The 22762-nt window shown below is 43.4% G+C and overlaps 1 protein-coding gene across 1 annotated transcript in view; it reads right to left on the bottom strand.

Moving 5' to 3' along the window:
• cds1 (CDP-diacylglycerol synthase (phosphatidate cytidylyltransferase) 1) overlaps window positions 1–7347 on the bottom strand; it is a 136580-nt gene extending 129233 nt beyond the window's left edge. The window contains exon 1 of the mRNA XM_055640119.1: window positions 7191–7347. Within this exon, the coding sequence (XP_055496094.1) occupies window positions 7191–7247 (57 nt within the window). The 5' untranslated portion in view covers window positions 7248–7347. The remainder of the gene's footprint in view (window positions 1–7190) is intronic.
• Window positions 7348–22762: the final 15415 nt, after the last annotated feature.

Genomic DNA, 22762 nt, shown 5'->3' on the forward strand with positions numbered 1-22762 from the left:
ATTTTTCAGCTACTGCCCATCTCCAAGTGCCCTTGAGAAGTGGCCTTCATGAACAGCTGCAGTTATTTTTTGTAAAGGTTCTTCCAGAATGCTGTTAGAGATAGACTTCCAGTAATTAGATAGAGCACCAAAACATGGGAAACATAGTCCCAAATCAGAATGGCATGCCACTTGACGGTGGTGATGATCCCATGCACCTGCCACCCTCTTTCTTCTTGGTAGTTGACATTGCAGGTTTAGTGAGGGGGTTGCTGTTGGGATAGCCTTGGTGAGTAACTGCAATGCATTATATGGATGGCACATATTGTAACTAATGTGCATCAGTGATGATGATAATGAATATTTAAGACAGTGGATAGGATGCCAGGACAAGGAACCTGCTTTGCCCCGTGCAGCATTGAACCTCTCGCGAGTTGTTGGGAGCTGCACTCATTCAAGGAATCATGGAATATTCAACCACATTCCGAATGTGTGCCTGGTGGATAACGGAGGCAAAACACTTGATTAAAGCATATCCAGACCATGGCACATCATCAGGGTTAGATTAGCAGTGTATAATGAGATGATTTATCACTTCAAACATTTGTATTATTAGAAATTCAAATTAAATCGAAGTTTCAAATATAATGCTGAGACTTCCAATGATTAGGATTATTTGGGTAAAGGATGCAGTTTTTCTCCTGCCTGCCCTGGATATATTTTCTCGGGCTGCCAGCTAATGCTGAAGAATTGTTCCGACCGCCGCTCTGTGAATTATATTATTTTTATTTATTTTTTTAATATATAAATTAAATCGCAGGACAATTTCAGCGCTGGAGTAAAATAAAAATCCGCTTCTAATGCCGTCAACGCCGATAACTGGGACGGATGTCACTTACAGGACAGCTAAAGGTAAGCCGTTTATTTTACATATATATGCGCTTCTTAGGATTACCTTAATCCAAATTTTACATTGCGAAAAGGTGATTTAGGCCCCATGCGAACCGGCAGTATTTTTCCTGCCGATTATGGGGTTTAAATTCACCACAACCACACCGTTCCAATCGATTGCGTTCCACAAAATCTCACTCGCAAGATGATTAAAATGGCCATTAATTTACGGGAATTAAACATTAAATTCCTTCCATTTGGCCTATAAATTCATGACAATTAGATTTAAAAATCATGTTATATTGTGAATTTGTGTGTGAATGTTATTTGGACACTTAGGATATTTAAAAATGTTAATCTTTTCTTAAGAAATGGATAGATGTTTAGATCTAGTAATTGAATTTTGTAATTAGCTACAATTAGGTAACTAACTAATTATATGCTTTAATTTCAGGTCATCCAAGTAAGGTTGTTTCATATTTGTTTCAGAATGCTTCAATCTGCAATAACTGAAATTTTCTTTCAGTTCTCTTAATTTTTAAGAAATTTATGGGCTTTTAACTGTCCTCGATCACAGCTTTTGTGTTGTCAATGGAAAAGCAATAGGGAACAAGATGCTCATTTCCGCATATGTAAATGGCCATAACTTTGTTTATACTGAAGATATGAAAATGAATTAGGTGTCAAACTTCTTTTTATGCTTTATCTGATGGGATAAATTGCAGACTTGATTTTTAAAATCTCAAAATGTTGTAACATTGCTACTGAAAGCGCTGAGTCTAGGTGCTTTGACTCTCTTGTTCCATATGGCCTTTAACTGCCACATTTGTGGTGTGAATGTTGCTTGCCACTTATTAGTTCATGATGTTGCAGGTTTGGGAGGTGTTATTGATGAGTATCCAAGCATGGACTGCCCAACTTGAGTACTTGCAAACTGAAATATACTTTGCATAACCAGTACTTCACTTCTGACTTTATGATGGAAGAAAGTCCTTGATGAAGCTCCGGTTCCGGTGGTGCTGCGAGTCGGCTGCCTCGCCTGCAGCGTGTTCATTGTCCAAAAGTATGTTTTAGTGTTTCTCTGTACGTCTTGAGTGGGGGGGGGGGGGGGGGGGGGGGGGGAAATAGGGGGAAACCATTTTTTCAGGCACCTACCTCGACGGAGATGCTACTTTCTTCCTTGTCGCTTCTTCACCCCACCATCCTCGTGGCCTTACAGTTGGTTTGGTGCGGCCTTTCCCGGAGTCGGGCCCAGAGCTTCAGCGGTGGCGCAGTGGGACTTTAACATCACGGAGTGGGGCGACCCCTTGCTGGGGGTCGTCTGAGAACCACTCCGACCGCTGGCCTGCAGCGTACAACATCTTGGAGCCTCGGTCTGTGGAGCTTCTGGCGGCAGGCGTGGAGCAGGCGATCCCTTGCCGGGGGTCACTGGAGAAGAGCTCCAACCGCCGGCCTACAATGTCTTGAAGCTGCGGTCTCTGGTAAGGGAGTGGCCGATTTGGGAGCTCCGGGCCGCGGGGTATGCTCGACCTGTCCCAACGTCGGTGTTCCGACCAGAGGGCATAAACATCGGGCCATCCGTAGCTGCGACTATGGGGGGGTCAGAGACCCGATCACGGGTGAACAAGGGGGGAGGAGGACTGTCTGAACTGCATTGCCTTCCACCACAGTGAAGAATGCTGTGGTGGATATCTGTGCTGAATTATGGTGTGTATTATGTCCTTTTTTAATTGTAACGCTGCATGGTAAATTAATTGCACTGCACCTTATGGTGCATGTGATAAATACATTTGAACCTTTGAAGTTGGATGAACCCATGGCATTGTACTGAGAAACTAATGTCATGTTGTCCCAGATCTAATATGATTAACCTATGATCACTGTAACAAAATTCCGTTGAACAGATTATGACTGACCACTTGTGCCTTTGATTCCTTGATGCCACGCTCATCGAATCAATACAATCAAAGGTAGTCACTCGCCTTGCATTGCAATTTAGCTTTTTGATCTATTTTGATGAGCAATGAACTTGAGCCAACTGGTCCCAGGAAAACTCAAAATGGGCATTGGCGAGAAGGTTATTGAGTTCAAGCTACTTGAAAGTGCTATCAATGAAACCTTCCATTACTTTGCTCATGACTGAGAATAAATTATTTATTGGGTAATTAGCGAAATGGGATTTGTTTTGCTTTTTGTAAACAGGACATACCTGGGCAATTTTATACATTGTCAGGTAGAGGCCAATATTGTGACTTTATTGGAGCACCTTGCTTGAGGTACAACTAAGCCTGGATTGCAGATCTTCAGTACAACTTGAAAATGTCGGGCTCATTACATTTCTGTATCCAATGTCCTCAGCAGTTTATTGATATCACACGGATGAGTTTCTGCAATAGCAGAGGTCACAGGAAAAAGTCTCCAACATTCACATATTTGGTCCTGCTATGAAGGATGGGGACATCGTTGGAGTATTCTCCCCATTAGCTGTTTAATTGTCTACTTTTGTCTAGATATGGTAGGAAGTTCACTCTGATACACTGGTTGAGAGGTCTTCAAATTCTGTCTGCATGCTATTTTTATTATTTAATACAACTTCATTAGGATTGCGCCTCATCATTTCTAAGTGTGCTGTTGGTCTTGGTGTGCTCTTCTGTGGTCTCTCAATTAACTAAGTTGACCCCTGTCAGGATAGTAATAGTATAGTTGGCTTATACATTTACAGATTATGGCAGTGTATATTTCAGCTGCTATTGATGATCCATGGCATTTATAGAAAGCTAGTTTTGATCAGCCAGAACTGCTCCTTCTATCCCATTTAGCAAGGTTGGAGTATTACACAACACAATAGAGGATGCCTTGTGTGTGAAGATAGAGCTCTTATCTTCACAGACACCACAAATTAGCCATTTCTATCAAAATATCAAGATGTTTTCACCTGCCAAAGATAGATTGCTGAGGAAAAGATTGCTTACGTCAGTTCCTTCACGACTGCTACAAACTCAGTCTGACACCCATGTCCTTCAGGGGCCAGCCAAGTTAGTTAATGCTCAGTGAACTCAGCTCTGGGGAGTGTTGTAGAGCAAAGGAATCTAGGAGTGCAGGTACATAGCTCCTTGAGAGTAGCATCACAGATGGTCAAAAAGGGTTTCAGCACATTGGCCTTCATTAATCAGATTATAGAATTTGGGATGTTATGTTACAGTTGTACAAGGCATTGGTGAGGCCGTATTTGGTGTGTTGTGTTCAGTTTTGCTCACTCGGTTATAGGAAACGTTTTGTCAAGCTGGAAAGGTTGCAGAGATGATTTAACAGGTGTTGTCAGCACTCGAGGGCCTGAGCTATAGGGAGATGTTAGGCAAGCTAGGACTTTATTCCTTGGAGTGCAGGAGGCAGAGGGGTGATCTTATAGAGGTGTATAAGATTATAGATACGGTAAATGCAGTCCCTTACCTCGAGTAGGGGAATCAAGAACCAGAGGACATAGGTTTAAGGTGAGAGGGGGAAAGATTTAATAGGAACCAGAGAGGCAACTTTTTCACACTAAGGATGGTGGATATATGGAACAAGCTGCAAGACAAGGTGGTTGTGGCAGGTACTATCACAACATTTAAACAGGTAAATAGAAAGAAAAAGTTTAGAAGCATATGAGCAATAAGGTGGGACTAGTATAGACGAGGCCTCTTTGTCAGTATGGGCAAGTTGGGTTGAAGTGCCTGTTTCCATGCTCTATGACTCTAATGGTGGTTCTACCCAGCCACACTTTGTGGACACCAAAGCCTTACCCTGAAACATTCTGTGTCTTTGGTCACTTCAGTGCTTCTTCCGGGTGTTGTTCAACATGGGAGGAGCACCTATGACTGATATTTGCTGCTATGTGAATGATATAAACACACAGCACCAGCCAATGATGAATCAGTTCATTTTGGTGCCAAAAACAGAATTCAAAATTATGTGCAATGTACATGTCAAAAATCAGTGATGCTGACACAACAGCAAATAATATATAAAACAATTAATTATGGCACATATGCAGAACCAATTTTAAAACACAAAACTGACTTAATCTGCTTTAAAAACTAATTTGCCTCCTGAAAATCTCCAAAACCTTACAAGTATCAGTATCAATCAATATTTTCAAAGTTAGATGTCTTTGCTGTGTGGACACAATATAGATATTATTTCAATGAAGAGCCTACATTTAACATTACCCAGTTCACTTTATTTAAAAACTATAACTTTCACGAAGCTAAACTTCACACACCTGCCACTCAAGACATTCATTTTTATAAAACCAACAGTGAACCAAATCAATCTCACCGACAGCTCTATAGCGAAATGCCAGCTAATTGCCATTTGTAGCTTAACACATTACAGAATTCCACACATGCCTGGCCAAATGTGGAAGTCTACAGCAAGCTGGCAGATGTTAGTGCACCGACTTGTTTAGCCGAGCACTAACGTACTACAAAAGGGAACTTCTCACCCGGCCCCTAAACTTCAGGCCAGGACAGATATCAACCAATTTATTTGTATAGATTGGCCAACCCTGTAAAAATGATGCGTATCTGAATTATGGCATTTTTAATTGTTTATTAGTAGATTGCAATCTAAATATTGAATACTTTTAATTCAAATCGTTAAATACTATTGTTAAACATCTGGGATATGTATGGGTTCGTCACCACTGAGCCTCTCTGTCTCTCAGAACTTTCTCAGGGGACACCTCTCGTGTGCAGACGGCAAGGTTGTTTAACTGTGCATCTTCACAAATGGCAAGCTCAGGGGGGTAGGCCAATCTGGGCAGCTGGCTGGCTGCAGCTTAATCTAAACTAATGTTTTTTTTAATGATTGGAATATAACTCTTACGATTAATGGTAAAGGCTCAGAGCTATTATTAATATGTCCTCTTACTGATTATTTCCTTATTAATTATAGAATAACATCTTATGTCATTGTATAATGCAAAAATTCTCATTCTGAATGCTGCTGAAGGTTCCCAGAGGGCGCTGCGGCCTGCAGGGTAAGCCGCTGAACGGGCAAACAGTGGCAGAACACAAGGCCCTGCGGACCGTGCGCCTGCAGGGGGTAGCCGCCGAGCCGGCCCATGCTCGGAGGACCACAGAGTCACTGCTGCTTGCCCCCCCAAAGACCAGAAACTGGGAGGATGCAGCTGGTGATGACAACGAACGTGACGGGAGAAGAGTTAAACCAGTAGGAGAGGGGAAGGAACCGAGGTATGGCCAATAGCATCTTCGAGATCACAGTAGGCCAGAGAAGGCACTTCCAGGAAACAAAAGTGGATGGGAAAGGTATGACAATACTCTACTGAACGGTTTGTTAGAAAATAATTTCACTATGCATTTGCACATGTGACAATAAAGCACCATTGAACCATTAAAACGCATGTTGTTTTATATAGATGGTCCTACTATAAGAGAATCTTATCTAAAAAAAAACGCACACAAGCATAAAACAATCCTTAACCAGATTTTTTAAATCACAAATTATAATATCACCCCTTATATGGATTTCAATTATGTTTCTCTTCTGGCACATCATCAGGGTTAGATTAGCAGTGTATAATGAGATGATTTATCACTTAAAACATTTATTGAATTTATTAGAAAGTCAAATTAAATCGAAGTTTCAAATACAATGCTGAGAGACTTCCAATGATTAGGATTATTTGGGTAAAGGATATTGATAACATTCTCCAAGTTTATAAAGTTATTTACAATTCTATTATAAATTTATTATTTAATAAATATATTTAATAAAATCAACTTTCTATAAAATATGGTGCTGACGGTAAAGTGTAATAGACCTCATGAATTTGAACCTAGCGGCCATGAGTACATGGAACCATAAAACCGCACAGATGATTCATGTAGATCTAGATTCATGTAGTTTAGATAGGTACACCGTAGCCAACGTTGTTTGACATTTGAAATGATACAAGTTTACCAACATCGATGTTACACTGATTTATATCGCCGAATTCGTTGCACAATACTGAACTGACAGGTGACTTGCCTTATTCAGCAAGTTAAACCAGTTTACAGACGTGTTCTCAATCAGCACATCGTCTAGTTTTGACAAGCGACCTCTAAGCACATTACATTGTTAATGCCTGTGCTTTCGGCTTCAGTAATTAATTGCGTGCATCACTATAGTTAGCACCACTATTTGCTTTGAAAGCATTTTCTCACTTTCACTTTATCAGCAACGCCGGGGAGGTTTTAAACCCCAGCGTTATATCGGTTTTCATACCTGGTCACAGGCAATAATAATCTCAGTCTACGCTTGTAATCCTACACTACCTTGTCGCTGAGGTTCTCCGGCTCCTTCGCTGCCTTCCTCCTCTTGAGTTCCGTCATTGCTCGCTGTCTCTTATCCCTGGAGCAGGGTTCGCCCCTCGGTGCGCCGCCGCCGCCGCCGCCGCCTCCGCCTCACTCCCCTCACTCTCGACGCCGCAGCCGCTTCTCCGTCACTCCCCCTTCTCCCCGGCCACCTCGGTGTCAAGTAACCGCTAGCTCGCTCGCTCGACCCCAGCCCGAAACACAGCACGCGGCGTGAGGCGGGGCTTCGGCTCTCAGTCTCAACCGCCCCTCCGCGCGGCGCGGGCTCGATGCTTCCCCCGCCCCCGTGATGACGCAGTCGCCCTGGTAACCCGGGAGCGGACCGCGCTCGAGCCGCAGATCCCCGCCGGCGCGGCCTTAACCGCGTGTGTCCCCAGCCGCGGCGAGACCTTTCACCATTCATTCTTCCCGGTTTGTAGCAGAGGCTTTATTCAATGCCGTTGATAAATCGATGATCGCACCTCATGATCAAACAAAAACATGCCCCCCCTCATACCTAATGGGGGCCGTTTTGGCTCTTTCTGTGTTCATTTCTGGAAAAAGTTATTTGAAGATTTAGACAATTTCCACACTAAGAGATGTAATTTGCTCACTTCTTAAAGGCAGGGCTTTTCAGAAAACATTGGCCTTTCATTGTTGCACTCCATTTGACGTATTGCAGCATATAAGGATAATCTGCTTTGCAAATGCAGATTTGATTCCCTGGGAGTAGGGAGCCGCCGGAGGGGAAAAAGACAGTTGTTAGAAGCGGACAGAACAGCAGTTGGAGTAGTAGGGAGATATTGTATCGGCCGACGGCCTGTATTAGTCCGGTAAACGGTGCTCTGGCACTATTCCCTGCTGTTACAAAATGATAGGAGAGGGGTCTAGTGGTATGGAGGCCAGTGGAAGAGAGGATAACGAAGAAAGTGTTGAGAAGGAGTGGGAAACCGTGGGAGCACGGGGTAGTCCCAGGAAGAGCAGCCGTAAAAGAAGGAAAAACAATACTGGTGGATCGGAGAGTGAAGACAAGGAACCAGAAAAGGAAATTTCGTTAAATGTAGTGGTGAGGTTTGAAGAACCATATAACCATATAACAATTACAGCACGGAAACAGGCCATCTCGGCCCTACAAGTCCATGCCGAACAAATTTTTTTCCCCTTAGTCCCAACTGACTGCACTCGTACCATAACCCTCCATTCCCTTCTCATCCATATGCCTATCCAATTTATTTTTAAATGATACTAATGAACCTGCCTCCACCACTTCCACTGGGAGCTCATTCCACACCGCCACCACTCTCTGCGTAAAGAAGTTCCCCCTCATATTACCCCTAAACCTCTGTCCCTTAATTCTGAAGTCATGTCCTCTTGAAGAAGAAGGAGGAGTAAAGAAGATAGAGCCATTGAAGCTGACAAAAATAATCAGAGCCCAGGTTGGGGAAGTAAAGTATGCAAGAGTGCTGGAACATGGAAACATGCTAATAGGGTGCAACAGTGAGGCTCAAGTTGAAAAGGCAATGAAAATGAACAAGATTAACAAAACCAAAATAATCAAAGTAGTGAGAGTGGGAGAACGGAGGAGGGCAGGGTGTAAAGGGGTTATCTATGGAATCTCTCTCAAAGTTGATATGAGTGAACTGGTTCAGGAACTCAGGAAGAGATGTGAATTAATTATGAATGGCAAAAGAATGACCAAAGGAGCAAAGAAAGAGGAAACTGAGTCAGTTCTGGTCGAATTCAAGACGGAATCCCTTCCAAAAGTGGTCCATTTTGGATTCATGCGATATAGCGTAAGAGAGTACATACCCAAACCAATGAGGTGCTTCAAATGTCAGACATTTGGGCATATAGCTAAAATGTGCAAGGGGACGAGGAAATGCGCAAGGTGTAGTGGGGACCATGAATATGGTCAGTGTGGAGAGGGGGTCAGACCAAAGTGCTGTAATTGTGGAGGAGAGCATAGTGTGGCTTACTGGGGATGTGAGGTGATGAAATGCGACGCTGAAGTACAAAACATAAGAGTGAAGGAAAAGGTCTCCTATGCAGAGGCAGCAAAAAGGGCTGACCCTACAAAACAGATGAATGAAAGAAGGATCAGGAGGGAACAAGATATGGGCATAATGGAGACAATAAAAGAAAAAGAAAAGAGTATATGGAAAGAAAAGAAAAACCTGGTTATATTTTTAGCAGGAGTAATAAATGCGACAGCAGAAGTAAAATCCAAAACAGAAAGGATCCAAATCATTGTAAAGGCTGCAGTCCACCACTTGGGCATGGCAGGATTGAAGTGGGAGGAAATACATGATGGTCTCAGTATCCAGGCGAGCCAAGAGTCAACATGTGTGGGTTAATAATAATGTTAATCCTACAATGGAATGCAAGAAGCTTGTTAGCCAATGGGCAAGACTTTAAGTAATTCATAGACAGTAGGAAGGAAAAACCAGAAGTCATATGTATCCAGGAAACCTGGTTGAAACCAAGTTTAGATTTTGTTCTATATGATTATGTTGCAGTGAGATGTGATAGGGGAAATGGGGGAGGAGGAGGTTGCGCCACTTTCATTAAAAAAGTGATACCATACAGGGTATTAGGAATTGGGCAGGAACAGGAATATGTGGTAATAGAAGTGTGGTCTGAGAGGAGGAAAATAGTGGTAATAAATTACTATAATCCATGTAAGCGATTAGAGGTCAATAAGTTACAGGAAGTAGAAGGCCAGAGCAAATCTAATGTTATTTGGTGTGGGAATTTAACGCACATAATACATTATGGGGCAGTGGAAAGTCAGATAATAATGGACAGGTAATTGAGGAATTATTAAATGATGGTAATCTAGTATGTCTAAATGATGGAAAGAAGACCAGGGTAGATGTTAGGACAGGGAAGGAGTCTGTGTTGGACCTTACATTTGTTTCTAATAGGATTGCTGCTAAATGTAACTGGGAAGTATATGAAAAGGGTACCATAGGAAGTGATCATCATCCTGTGCTATGCAAAATAAATGTTACTTTAATTATGAGTAAAGAAAACAGAAGTGGACGATAGGTTTTTGGAAAGGCTAATTGGGAGAAATTTAAGGAGGAAAGTGATAAATATGTAAAACCAATACAAGAAGAGACAGATATAGAAACCTTTGAGAATAAAGTGACAGAAGGTATCAAAAGAGCAGCATTAGTTTCCATACCTCAAAGTAAAGGAAGATCAAAAAGGAAAGCTTTGCCATGGTGGGACAATAAGTGTAAAGAGGCAGTGGTGAATAGAAACAGAGCATTCAGATTATTAAAAAGAACTCATAACTACCAACACATGATTAATTACAAACAGGCTCATGCAATTGTAAGGAGGACTATAAGACAAACAAAAAGAGCATATTGGAGGAAGTATTGTGATTCAATTGGAAACACAACACAGGGAGGGGAGATATGGGGGATGATTAAAAAAATGGAAGGTGATAAAAGGGAGTGGAGTTATCCTATCCTAACAAATGGAGATCAAACTGTAGTCTCAAATAAAGACAAAGCAGAACTAATGGTTAACACTTTTAGTAGGGTTCACAGCTCTCACAACTTATCAGATGAAGGAAGAAGAGGTAGGGAAAGAACAAGTTGAGGCCTTACAAAGGAAAGGTATCACAGAGGCCAAGTACAATATTCCATTTAATTTGGGGGAGCTAAAGAGAACTCTGGTCAAGTGTAAGAACTCAGCCCCATGGAAGGATGATATTTGTTACATAATGATAAAGCATCTAAGTGAGGAGGGACTCCAAAAGATACTTGCACTATATAACAAGGTGTGGGAAGAAGGACGAATACCGGAGAGGTTGAAGGAAGCAATCATTGTGCCTATTAGAAAACCAGGGAAAGATGCAAGTAATCCAGTAAATTATAGACATATAGCCTTAACAGCACACATGTGTAAACTGATGGAAAGAATGGTAAATGAAAGATTAATGCATCTAATGGAAGAAAAAGGTATAGTGGCTAATTATCAGAGTGGATTTAGAAAAGGAAGAGGTACTAATGATCTGTGCTTGGAAGATGATATAAGGAAAGCACAAGTCAAAAAATAATCTGTAGTTACCATATTTTTTGACGTAGAGAAGGCTTACGATATGTTGTGGAGAGAAGGTCTTCTAATAAAGCTGCATTTAGTGGGAGTAGGAGGAAATATTTTTAACTGGATAATGGATTTTCTCAACGGTAGAAGTATACAAGTTAAAATAGGGTCAGACATCTCTAGTAAATGTGTAATCGAGAATGGAACTCCCCAGGGAAGTGCGATAAGCCCGATCCTATTCTCAATCATGATCAATGATATATTTACAAACATTCAACCAGAGATGGGGCGATCGCTCTTTGCAGATGATGGCAGCTTATGGAGAAGGGGGAGGAATATAGATTTTATCGTGAAAAAAGTACAGCAAGGGATAGTCCAGGTGGAACAGTGGGGAGGGAAATGGGGTTTTAAATTCTCTATAGAGAAGACAAAGATAATGGTTTTCACAAAGAAAAAAATTAAAGAGGATGTCCAATTAAAACTATACGGCAACAATTTGGAAAGAGTAAAAGATTTACGTTTCCTTGGAGTTCATTTTGACTCCAGATTAACATGGAGGGTCCACATTACAAAAATAATTGAAAAATGCAAAAAAGCCATCAATGTAATGAGATGCTTGTGTTCAAGAAGGAACTGCAGATGCTGGAAGATCGAAGGTACACAAAATTGCTGGAGAAACTCAGCGGGTGCAGCAGCATCTATGGAGCGAAGAAAATAGGCGACGTTTCGGGCCGAAACCCTTCTTCAGATGCTTGGCAGGTTTAGAGTGGGGAGCAGATGTACCATCTCTTAAACATATTTATGTATCACTGATCAGATCCAGACTAGAGTATGGCAGTATAGCTTATGGGTCAGCATCTAAGTCAGTGTTGTCCGAGTTGGACAAAGTCCAAGCGTTAGCTCTAAGAGTCTGTATAGGAGGTGTGCGGACGTCACCTGTATGTGCACTACAGGTGGAAACTGGGGAGATGTTGTTGAGACTGTGCCGCAGCCAACTAATGGCTAATTACTGGTTAAGCCTTAAGGGTCATGGAGAGAACCACCCAACAAAACAGGTAGTACAGGAGTGCTGGGAGAGAGGGGTGGCTCAGTCTGGAAGCTTCGGCTAGGTTGGAGGAGTTGTGGCAAGGGACATGGGAGTAGAGGACAAAGAGTTCTGCCCTGCAGTATTGTGGCCATCTGCCAATATGGTTACTGAACATCCCAAAAGTTGATCTGGAGATATGGGAGGCAAAAAGGAGGAACAAAAATTCAGACCTAAAGACAGAATATAATAGCCATATAGATAATAGATACAGGGAACACCTCTTAATTTTCACAGATGGATCAAAGGACCCAGTAGCTGAAACAACATGGGCGGCTGTGGTAGTCCAGGGGATGAATGTTGAGCTTTGCAAAAGAACAAATAACTATTTGACAGTATATACAGTGGAACTGTACGCTATTTTGATGGCAGTTCGGTGGATGGAACAGGTGCAACCATGCAAAGTATTAATATGTAGCGACTCATTATCTGCAATCCAGAGTATTGGGTCTGGTGCATCCCATAGGCGGCCTGACCTAGTGTATGAAATCCTACTACTATTAAGCCAAGTGACAAGGAGGGGCAGTGACGTGACTTTGTTATGGGTCCCAGCACACATTGGTGTTCTAGGAAATGAAAAGGTGGATAAATTAGCAAAGGCGGCTTTAAAAAAAAAGAAGCATAGAGGTAAACTTACAATTATCCAAATCTGAAGGAAAACACATTGTGTGGAAGAAAATAAATCAGGAATGGCAACAATACTGGGAACAGGAGACAAAGGGGAGACACCTCTATTCGCTACAAAACAGAGTGGGCATTACAGCAAGAAGAGGGGGGAACAGGAGGGAACAGGTAGTATTAGCAAGATTGAGGATAGGACACACTCACCTGAACAGCACATTAAAAATATTGGGAAAACACCCTACTGGGCTGTGTGAGGAATGCCATCAGCTGGAAACAGTTCAGCATGCCCTAGTTGCATGTAGGAGATATGAGACAGAAAGAGGAATTATGACCAGTGAAATGAAGAAAATTGGAGTGACAGAAATATCAGTAAAGAACATTCTAGAGTGTGGAGGGAAAGGAAAAGGAGTAAAGGTGTTGTTTGATTTCTTGAGGGCCTCTGGCCTTATAAAAAGGATATAATGTAAAGACATGAGTACTGTGGAATGAAGCCAGAAGGTGGCAGCAATGCAACATTGCGGATGCCGGCTGCCGTAAAACTCCAAAGAAGAAGAAGAACAACAAATGCAGATTTTGACTTTGATCAGCTTCTCAGTCGGAAAGGGCATGCATAAACCCAACCCCTTATCAAGGAAACTACAGTGCTAAGGTCGTATTGCTTGAGATGTTGGTCTGAATATACTTCAGCATTGAGAAAATAGTATTAAACTCGTGACGGTATAGTATATGCAGTAATTGCTTTTGATTACAAGTGAGCACCTGGAAGTCCATTTATTGCATTATTGATATTAGTACCGCAGGTATTAAAGGACATTCCATCGTCACAACATTGGAAGTAGATTCCTATGCTCAATGATAACTGCTTCAAGGGACTGCATCCTGAGGTATTTCATGCCACTGGCACAGGGCTGTCAACATTGGGTGAGAGTTGAGAGTGAGAAATTGCGAGGGAGCATAGTGACCGATTGCGGGGGGGAGGTTGAGAGAGCTTTTACATTTTTCAGCTTGAAATTGTGCAATCTGGTGCATACGGTAGAGAGTCTTTTAATTTACACTTCAATGCAACATTTATGCTTTAAATTGGATTATTAATTGTACCTACACGCCAGGGACAATTTACGGAAGCCAATTAGCCTACAAACCTGCACATCTTTTGGATGTGGGAGAAACCGGAATATCTGGAGAAAACCCATGTGGTTTTAGGGAGAATGTTCAAATTCTGTACAGACAGCACCCGTAGTCAGGATCAAATCTGGATCTGTGGTGCTGTGAGGCATATTTATAATTGTGTCACGTCAATAAAGATGAACACATGATTCTGATTCCTGTCCTAGTTGGATAGAAACATAGAAAATAGGTGCAGGAGTAGGCCATTTGGCCCTTCGAGCCTGCACCGCCATTCAATATGATCATGGCTGATCATCCAACTCAGTATCCTGTTCCTGCCTTCTCTCCATACCCCCTGATCCCTTTAGCCACAAGGGCCACATCTAACTCCCTCTTAAATATAGCCAATGAACTGGCCTCAACTACCTTCTGCGGCAGAGAATTCCAGAGATTCACCACTCTCTGTGTGAAAAAAGTTTTCCTCATCTCGGTCCTAAAAGATTTCCCCTTATCCTTAAACTATGACCCCTTGTTCTGGACTTCCCCAACATCGGGAACAATCTTCCTGCATCTAGCCTGTCCAACCCCTTAAGAATTTTGTAAGTTTTATAAGATCCCCCCCTCAATCTTCTAAATTCTAGCGAGTACAAACCGAGTCTATCCAGTCTTTCTTCATATGAAAGTCCTGACATCCCAGGAATCAGTCTGGTGAACCTTCTCTGTACTCCCTCTATGGCAAGAATGTCTTTCCTCAGATTAGGAGACCAAAACTGTATGCAATACTCCAGGTGTGGTCTCACCAAGACCCTGTACAACTGCATTAGAACCTCCCTGTTCCTATACTCAAATCCTTTTGCAATGAATGCTAACATACCATTCGCCTTCTTCACTGCCTGCTACACCTGCATGCCTACTTTTAATGACTGGTGTACCATGACACCCAGGTCTCGTTGCATCTTACCCTTTCCTAATCGGCCACCATTCAGATAATAATCTACTTTCCTGTTTTTGCCACCAATAACCTCACATTTATCCACATTATACTGCATCTGCCATGCATTTGCCCACTCACCCAGCCTATCCATTCCCTCGTCCAAATCATTAATATATATCGTAAATAGCTGGGGTCCCAAAACTGAGCCTTGCGGTACCCCACTAGTTACTGCCTGCCATTGTGAAAAGGACCCATTCACTCCTACTCTTTGCTTCCTGTCTGCCAACCAGTTCTCTATCCACATCAATACTGAACCCCCAATACCGTGTGCTTTAAGTTTGTATACTACTAATCTCTTATGTGGGACCTCGTCGAATGCCTTCTGAAAGTCCAGATATATCACATCCACTGGTTCTCCCTTATCCACTCTACGTTACATCCTCGAAAAATTCTATAAGATTCGTCAGACATGATTTACCTTTCATAAATCCATGCTGACTTTGTCCAATGATTTCACCACTTTCCAAATGTGCTGCTATCCCATCTTTAATAACTGATTCTAGTAGTTTCCCCACTACCGACGTCAGACTAACTGGTCTGTAATTCCCTGTTTTCTCTCTCCCTCCCTTTTTAAAAAGTGGGGTTACATTAGCCACCCTCCAATCCTCAGAAACTACTCCAGAATCTAAAGAGTTTTGAAAAATTATCACTAATGCATCCACTATTTCTGGGGCTACTTCCTTAAGTACACTGGGATGCAGCCTATCTGGCCCTGGGGATTTATCGGCCTTTAATCCATTCAATTTACCTAACACCACATCCTGGCTAACCTGGATTTCACACAGTTCCCCCATCTCATTTGACCCCCGGTCCCCTGCTATTTCCGGCAGATTGTTTATGTCTTCCTCAGCGAAGACAGAACCAAAGTAGTTATTCAATTGGTCTACCATGTCCTTGTTCCCCATGATCAATTCACCCGTTTCTGACTGCAAGGGCCTACATTTGTTTTAACTAATCTTTTTCTCTTCACATATCTATAAAAGCTTTTGCAGTCAGTTTTTGATGTTCCCTGCCAGTTTTCTTTCATAATCTATTTTCCCTTTCCTAATTAAGCCCTTTGTCCTCCTCTGCTGGTCTCTGAATTTCTCCCAGTCCTCTGGTAGGCAGCATTTTCTGGCTAATTTGTACGCTTCATCTTTTGTTTTGATACTATCCCTGATTTCCCTTGTTATCCACGGATGCACTACCTTCCCTGATTTATTTTTTTGCCAAACTGGGATGAACAATTGTTGTAGTTCATCCATGCAGTCTTTAAATGCCTTCCATTGCATATCCACCGTCAACTAATTAAGAATCAATCGCCAGTCTATCTTGGCCAATTCACGTCTCATACCCTCAAAGTTACCTTTCTTTAAGTTCAGGACCCTTGTTTCTGAATTAACGATGTCACTCTCCATCCTAATGAAGAACTCAACCATATTATGGTCACTCTTGCCCAAGGGACCTCGCCCAACAAGACTGCTAACTAACCCTTCCTCATTACTCAATACCCAATCTAGAATAGCCTGCTCTCTCGTTGGTTCCTCTACATGTTGGTTTAGAAAACTATCCCGCATACATTCCAAGAAATCTTCTTCCTCAGCACCCTTGCCAATTTGATTCACCCAATCTATATGTAGATTGAAGTCACCCATTATAACTGTTTTACCTTTGTTGCACGCATTTCTAATTTCCTGTTTGATGCCATCCCCAACTCCACTACTACTGTTAGGTGGCCTGTACACAACTCCCACTTGCGTTTTCTGCCCCTTAGTGTTTCGCAGCTCTACCCATATTGATTCCACATCCTCAAAGCTAATGTCCTTCCTTTCTATTGCGTTAATCTGCTCTATAACCAGCAACGCTACCCCACCTCCTTTCCCTTTCTGTCTATCCCTCCTGAATATTGAATATCCCTGGATGTTCAGCTTCCAGCCTTGGTCACCCTGGAGCCATGTCTCTGTGATCCCAACTATATCATAGTCATTAATAGCTATCTGCACATTCAACTCATCCACCTTATTACGAATGCTCCTTGCATTGAGACACAAAGCCTTCAGGCTTGTTTTTACAACACTCTTACCCCTTATACTATTATGCTGAAAAGTGGCCCTTTTTGATTTTTGCCCTGGATTTGCCGGACTGCCACTTTTACTTTTCACCTTGCTACCTATTTCTTCTACCCTCATTTCACACCCCTCTGTCTCTACGCTCACACATTTAAGAAACCCTTTCCCTTTAACTCCATCCTCCACTATCTCATTCAACACCCCACCCCCCTTATTCAGTTTAAAACCACCCGTGTAGCAGTGGCAAACCTGCCTGCCAGAATGCTGGTCCCACACCTGCTAAGATGCAATCCGTCCCTTTTGTACAGTTCCCCCTTACCCCAAAACAGATCCCAGTGATCCAAGAATCTAAATCCCTGCCCCGTGCACCAGTTCCTCAGCCACACGTTCAGGTCCCGTATCTCCCTGTTCCTGCTCTCGCCAGCACGAGGAACTGGAAGATAACAACCCTGGAGGTCCTGCTTTTCAGCATTTTTCCGAGCACTCTAAAGTCATGCTGCAGAATATTCATCCCCTTCTTTCCGACATCGTTTGTGCCGACATGCACTAACACTTCCGGATGTTCACCTTCGCCCTTGAGGATTTTCTGCACTCTGTCCGTGACATCCTGGATCCTGACACCAGGAAGGCAGCACACCATCCTCGCATCCCGTCTGTTGCCGCAGAAACACCTGTCCGTACCTCTCACAATGGTGTCTCCCACTACAATGGCGTTGCCTGCCTTAGGCCTTTTTGGTTTTGGCTCAACAGTCCTATTCGCATCGCAAGCCATTCCGCCGCTCAGGATAACACACACCTCCGGTCATTGTGTTTTATGGCTGGTTTTCAACCTCTTAAGTCTGAAGGTCTCGACCCGAAACATTACCCTTTTTCTTTCTCCAGAGTTGCTGCCTATCCTGCTGAGTTACTCCAGCTTTTTGTATCTATCTTCAGTTTAAACCAGCATCTGCAGTTCCTTCCTACACTCTTTTTTAAGTGAAAGAGGTTCTATTCTCATAATATTATTCACCTCAAGTATTTTCTTCACCTCCATTGGTGCAGAGAATACAATTCCAGTTACCAAAACTTCCTTCAGTGAAAAAAAATTCCAGCCCTACCAACATCTTCATAAATCACCCCTGGATCCTCTCCAGAGCAATCGCACCCTTTCTACAATGTGTCATAGTCTTACGGCATGGAAACAGGCTCTTCATCCCAACTTGTCCATGCAGATCAAGATGCCCCATCTAAACTGGTCCCATTTATCTGCATTTGGCCCATATACCTTTAAACCTTGTGTGTGTGCCAGTGTGTGTGTAAGGATGCATGTCAGTGCGTGTTAGGTTGTGTGTGAGACTGTGTGTCAGTTTAGCTTCAACACCACCCAGAGTGAGCGAAAACTTGGCGATGTCCTGGGAGCGTTTCCCTCTCTCCATCCCCCCCCGTCTCTTCCTCCTGCCCCACCCCCCCGCTCCCCCCAACCCGGGAATGTGGGCCAGCCCAGGTGCCCTGTGCCCAGCTGGGGTCAGGGGGAGGTGAGGGACAGTGACCCGGGGGTCCGGGGCAGGTGAGGGTCAGTGATCCGGGGCTTGGGGAGGGGAGCCTTAGCCCGAGATTCATCCCTGCGGCTCCAGAGGCGGCACCGACGACCCCACTCACCTCTCCGCTCCGGGCCCCGGGCCGGGGTTAAAACTCCATGGGTTGTGGACAGAGCAGCCTCCGGACACAGAGCCACCGGAGGTGAGGGTGTGAGCGGTGCCTCAGGGGTTGGTGCTGGGACCATCGCCGTGTCTCACCTATCACACCATCTGCACGTAAATGTGTAGTTTAGTTTAGACTAACCTACACATTTTGGTGCGGTGGACAAAAATGCTGGAGAAATGCTTGATTCTGAAGAAGGGTCTCGACCCTAACCATCGCCTAATCCTTCGTTCCATAGATGCTGGCTCACCTGCTGAGTTTCTCCAACATTTTTGTCTACCTTGCCACTTTAAATAGTGTGCGATGGGCTTAAGCCAATCAAATTGTTCTTTCTTTACGGGAAACCTGCCGACAGAAAACTATCCTCATTGGTGAGTGTGGAGAAGAGCTGGAATCCTTGGGCAAATTGAATTGTTTGTGACTATTTATTTATTTATTTTAAATAAAAAAATTTGAGCCTGTGAAATTCTGTGATCAGTGTGAGAGACAGGGTGATAATTTCGTGAAATGCGTGAGTCTTGTGCTCAATGCGTGAGAGTTGGCAGCCCTGCACTGGCATTAGAGAGGCAGACTACTTGGAGAGGAGGACGATGAAGGCTCTGTGGTTCAAGTATCACAGGAGCAGCAGCAGGGCATAAATGAAATAGCTTTCCTCAATCAAATCATAGCCAGGTGCCAATGTCCATGAAACAGGGAGCAATAGAGGAAGAGGTTCCATAAATTCAACTGTTTTTTAGGGTCAATGTTCAAGATGTTCTTGCTCATATATCTATGGTAATAATGTACAAGCCTCCATTGTACAAACATATTTGATTGTTTCAGCGCCACATCCAGCAAGCAAGGAGGCCTCCAGCGCCAAGGATTGGGCTGCATACACCAAACACCAGTGCAATAGTTGGGATCAGGAGGGAGAGAAGCTTAAATTAAAGTGTCGTGTCTCACACAGCAGATATTTGACACCAGTGGGGTGCACTTTATTTAAAGGATCCTGGAAGGGGTTATGCCAGTCCATCAAAGGGCAAGTTCATCCAGAGGTTCTGCTGGTCTAGCTGATGATAGTAACTATATGCATGTTGATATGCTTGACATATTTCCTGGCCTGTCAGATAGCCTAAAAGGAATGATGAGTGAACTTTCACAGACCTGCAGATCCCACTATAGCAACAGTAATTTTCTTGAAATACTCTATAGCTAAATATAATGAAAGGCTGCCTTCAGTTAATAAACGTTGATAATGGAATGCCAATGGCATGTGCAGCCATGAAAATCATTTCCCCCACTACTGCTTCATTGCATTGTTCTGGTTCCTCTAAAAACTCGCACGGACCTTTCACCCAAGAGAGACTTGAGGTCATGCTCTCGGCCTCAAGAGAAGGACCATGTCTTATCCATTTGGCTGCTCAGCCTCCTCCTTTTGAGAGAGAACTTTTGGTAAAAGCCTAAGCCTTTCTAATGTCAAGGTTGCTGTGCATGCAGCAGATAATGAAGAAATACCTAACTTCCTCTGTAGTGTACTGCAGGTTGTCCCAGGATGTGCAGATGCCAAAATAATTCCAAGGGAGCCTGATGGGACTCTCGGAATTCTGTGGGTTGCCTAACTGTCATGAAAGCAACAATCAGCTACAGTATCAAAAGCAATGACATGTGTCACAAGCCAAGGAAGAATGGATTGCCCCCCTGTCCCCTAACAGCTTGCTCTCTGTGTGGTGTGGCAGCTAAATACAACAAGAACAGCAGACATACATGTGAGAGTTCCCCAGATACATGGCATTGAAAGAAAATAAGTATTTTCTCGTGTGAATTAATGTTCTGGGAGTAATATAGCTTCTTGCACATCTCAGGGTTTCAAAGGAAGCCCAAAGCACTACAAATGCTGTCTGTTGCACCTTAGGAAGCCCACAATCTTCTCAAATTTGTTTCGATTGACTCTGTTTTTTCCTTAACCATCACTAGAATGATCTGGGGGCAGGAAGTTCAGAGTTACAGTAATCCAGATTCTATGTACAGAGAAGCCGCATCTAGATGTATGACTAGCTCCCCCTACAGATATTAGTTACCAATTATTTACAACTTAAATCTCTGGATATTTTTTTGTTAATTTGTTTTTCAAGATATGGATATCACTGACATGCCCATCCTAATCATCCTTGATCCTGGTGCCAGTTTTGTTCCGAAGAAATGTAATTATTAACTGTACCGATGGCTGTGAAGTCACATGCAGTCTGGCCTTGGTAAGGATGGCAAATTTCTTTCCCCGATGGGCCTTTATGCACCAAATAAACTTTTTTGCAATAGCCTATGGGTTTTTCATGATCATCATTACAAATGACTGTTATTTTTAAATTCCAGAGTTAATATAAATTTAAGTTTGGGATTATACGCAGGATGGCGGATTCAGGCCTCAGGCCTAATTCATAAACAACTGCTGCTTCACCATCTAACCGCAATGTTCCTCACAGGGCTAGAGAGAGAAGCATAGCATCCTGTAAAAACTTTTTTTTTCTAAACATTTGCTCCAATATACCTTCTTAAGCTCCTCCTATATGATCAACCATGTCTCTATTGCCTTTTTTGTGTTTCAAACATGTCCGCTACATAAGTGCCCATTGCATGGAAATAATAAGTAAATGAAGGTTGCCTCAGAATCTTCTACTTCCAGCATAGGGCTCAACTAAATTCAAGATTGGCATTCCTCAGATTAGGAAAGGGTGTCATTCCTGAGAATTTTGCAACTCAAATTTTTTGCATTGAGAAATGAACAAAAATGAATAAAATGTGCTGGAGAGGATCATAGAAACTGCTGAGTCGGGAGAGTGAGTTGGCGCTAGAAGAGTGGTCGCCAATAGCTTCACTGACTCAGTGAGTGAGCGCATCTGCTCAGTGCTCCCAGCAGGGGCACTGCGAGATGGCTGCCCTGCCAGCAGCGTGTTAGTCATTTCTACTTTTTTTTTAGTATGTCCAAATGTGTGTTTTAATGTCTCTCGGTGTGTCTTGTGGTGTGGGGAGGATAAGGGGGAAACCGCTTTTGGTCGCCTCCTCCCCTTTTTCCATGTTGCCTCCCTTGCAGCCTAACACCAAGGATTGGTGCGGGCTTTCCCGGAGTTAGGCCCGGAGCTTCAGCAGAGGGCGTAGAGCGTGACCTTTTTCCGATCGCTGTCCCGCGGACTGTTCAGTCTGAAGCCGCGGTCTGCGGAGCATCTAGCCGCAGGTGCGGCGTCCTGAGCCTGGGATTCCTCGTTGGGGACCCCCGGAGGAGAAGAGCTCGGACCCGCTGGCCCGTGGCCTACAATACCTTGAAGCCGCGGTCTGCGGAGCTTCTAGCTGCGGGCACTGCTGGGACTTACTTACTTACCATCCGGAGCGGGATTCCTCGCCAGGAATCCCTAGAGAAGAGCTGCGACCACCGGCCTGCGGCCTACGTCATCCTGAAGGTCTCCGGTAGGGAAGCACCGATTCGGGACTTACCTTCCAGACGAGAGGGCCTGTCATCGGCTGCGGAAGTTATGGCCCCGACCACGGGGTAAAAATGGAGGAGGACTGACTATACTTTGTGCCTTCCACCACAGTGAAGAATGCTGTGATGGATGTTTGTGTTATATTTTTATTGTGTATTGTCTGTTCTTTTTTGCTGGCAAGTTCATTTCACTGCACTTTATTGTGTATGTGATGAATAAATCTGATTGATTGGTTGATTGATTGTTTAGTTCAACCCAAACCCCTGTTGTTGTGGCTTGTTCATATGTACAGATGGCCATAAGCTGCATGCTCGTAAACCTGGATGGGCCTGTAACCCTTTAAATTCTTGAAAAATCTACTTCCTTGTGTTTGCAAAAAAAGTTTGCACATTCTCCCTGCGACCATGTGAGTTTCCTTTAGGTGTTCCTGTATCCTCCCACATTTTAATGACGTGCGGGTTTGTAGGTTAATTGCTGTAACTTAACCCTCATGTGCTGGGAGG

This window comes from Leucoraja erinacea, chromosome 1 (assembly GCF_028641065.1).
Source record: "Leucoraja erinacea ecotype New England chromosome 1, Leri_hhj_1, whole genome shotgun sequence".
Classification (NCBI taxonomy): Eukaryota; Metazoa; Chordata; class Chondrichthyes; order Rajiformes; family Rajidae; genus Leucoraja; species Leucoraja erinaceus.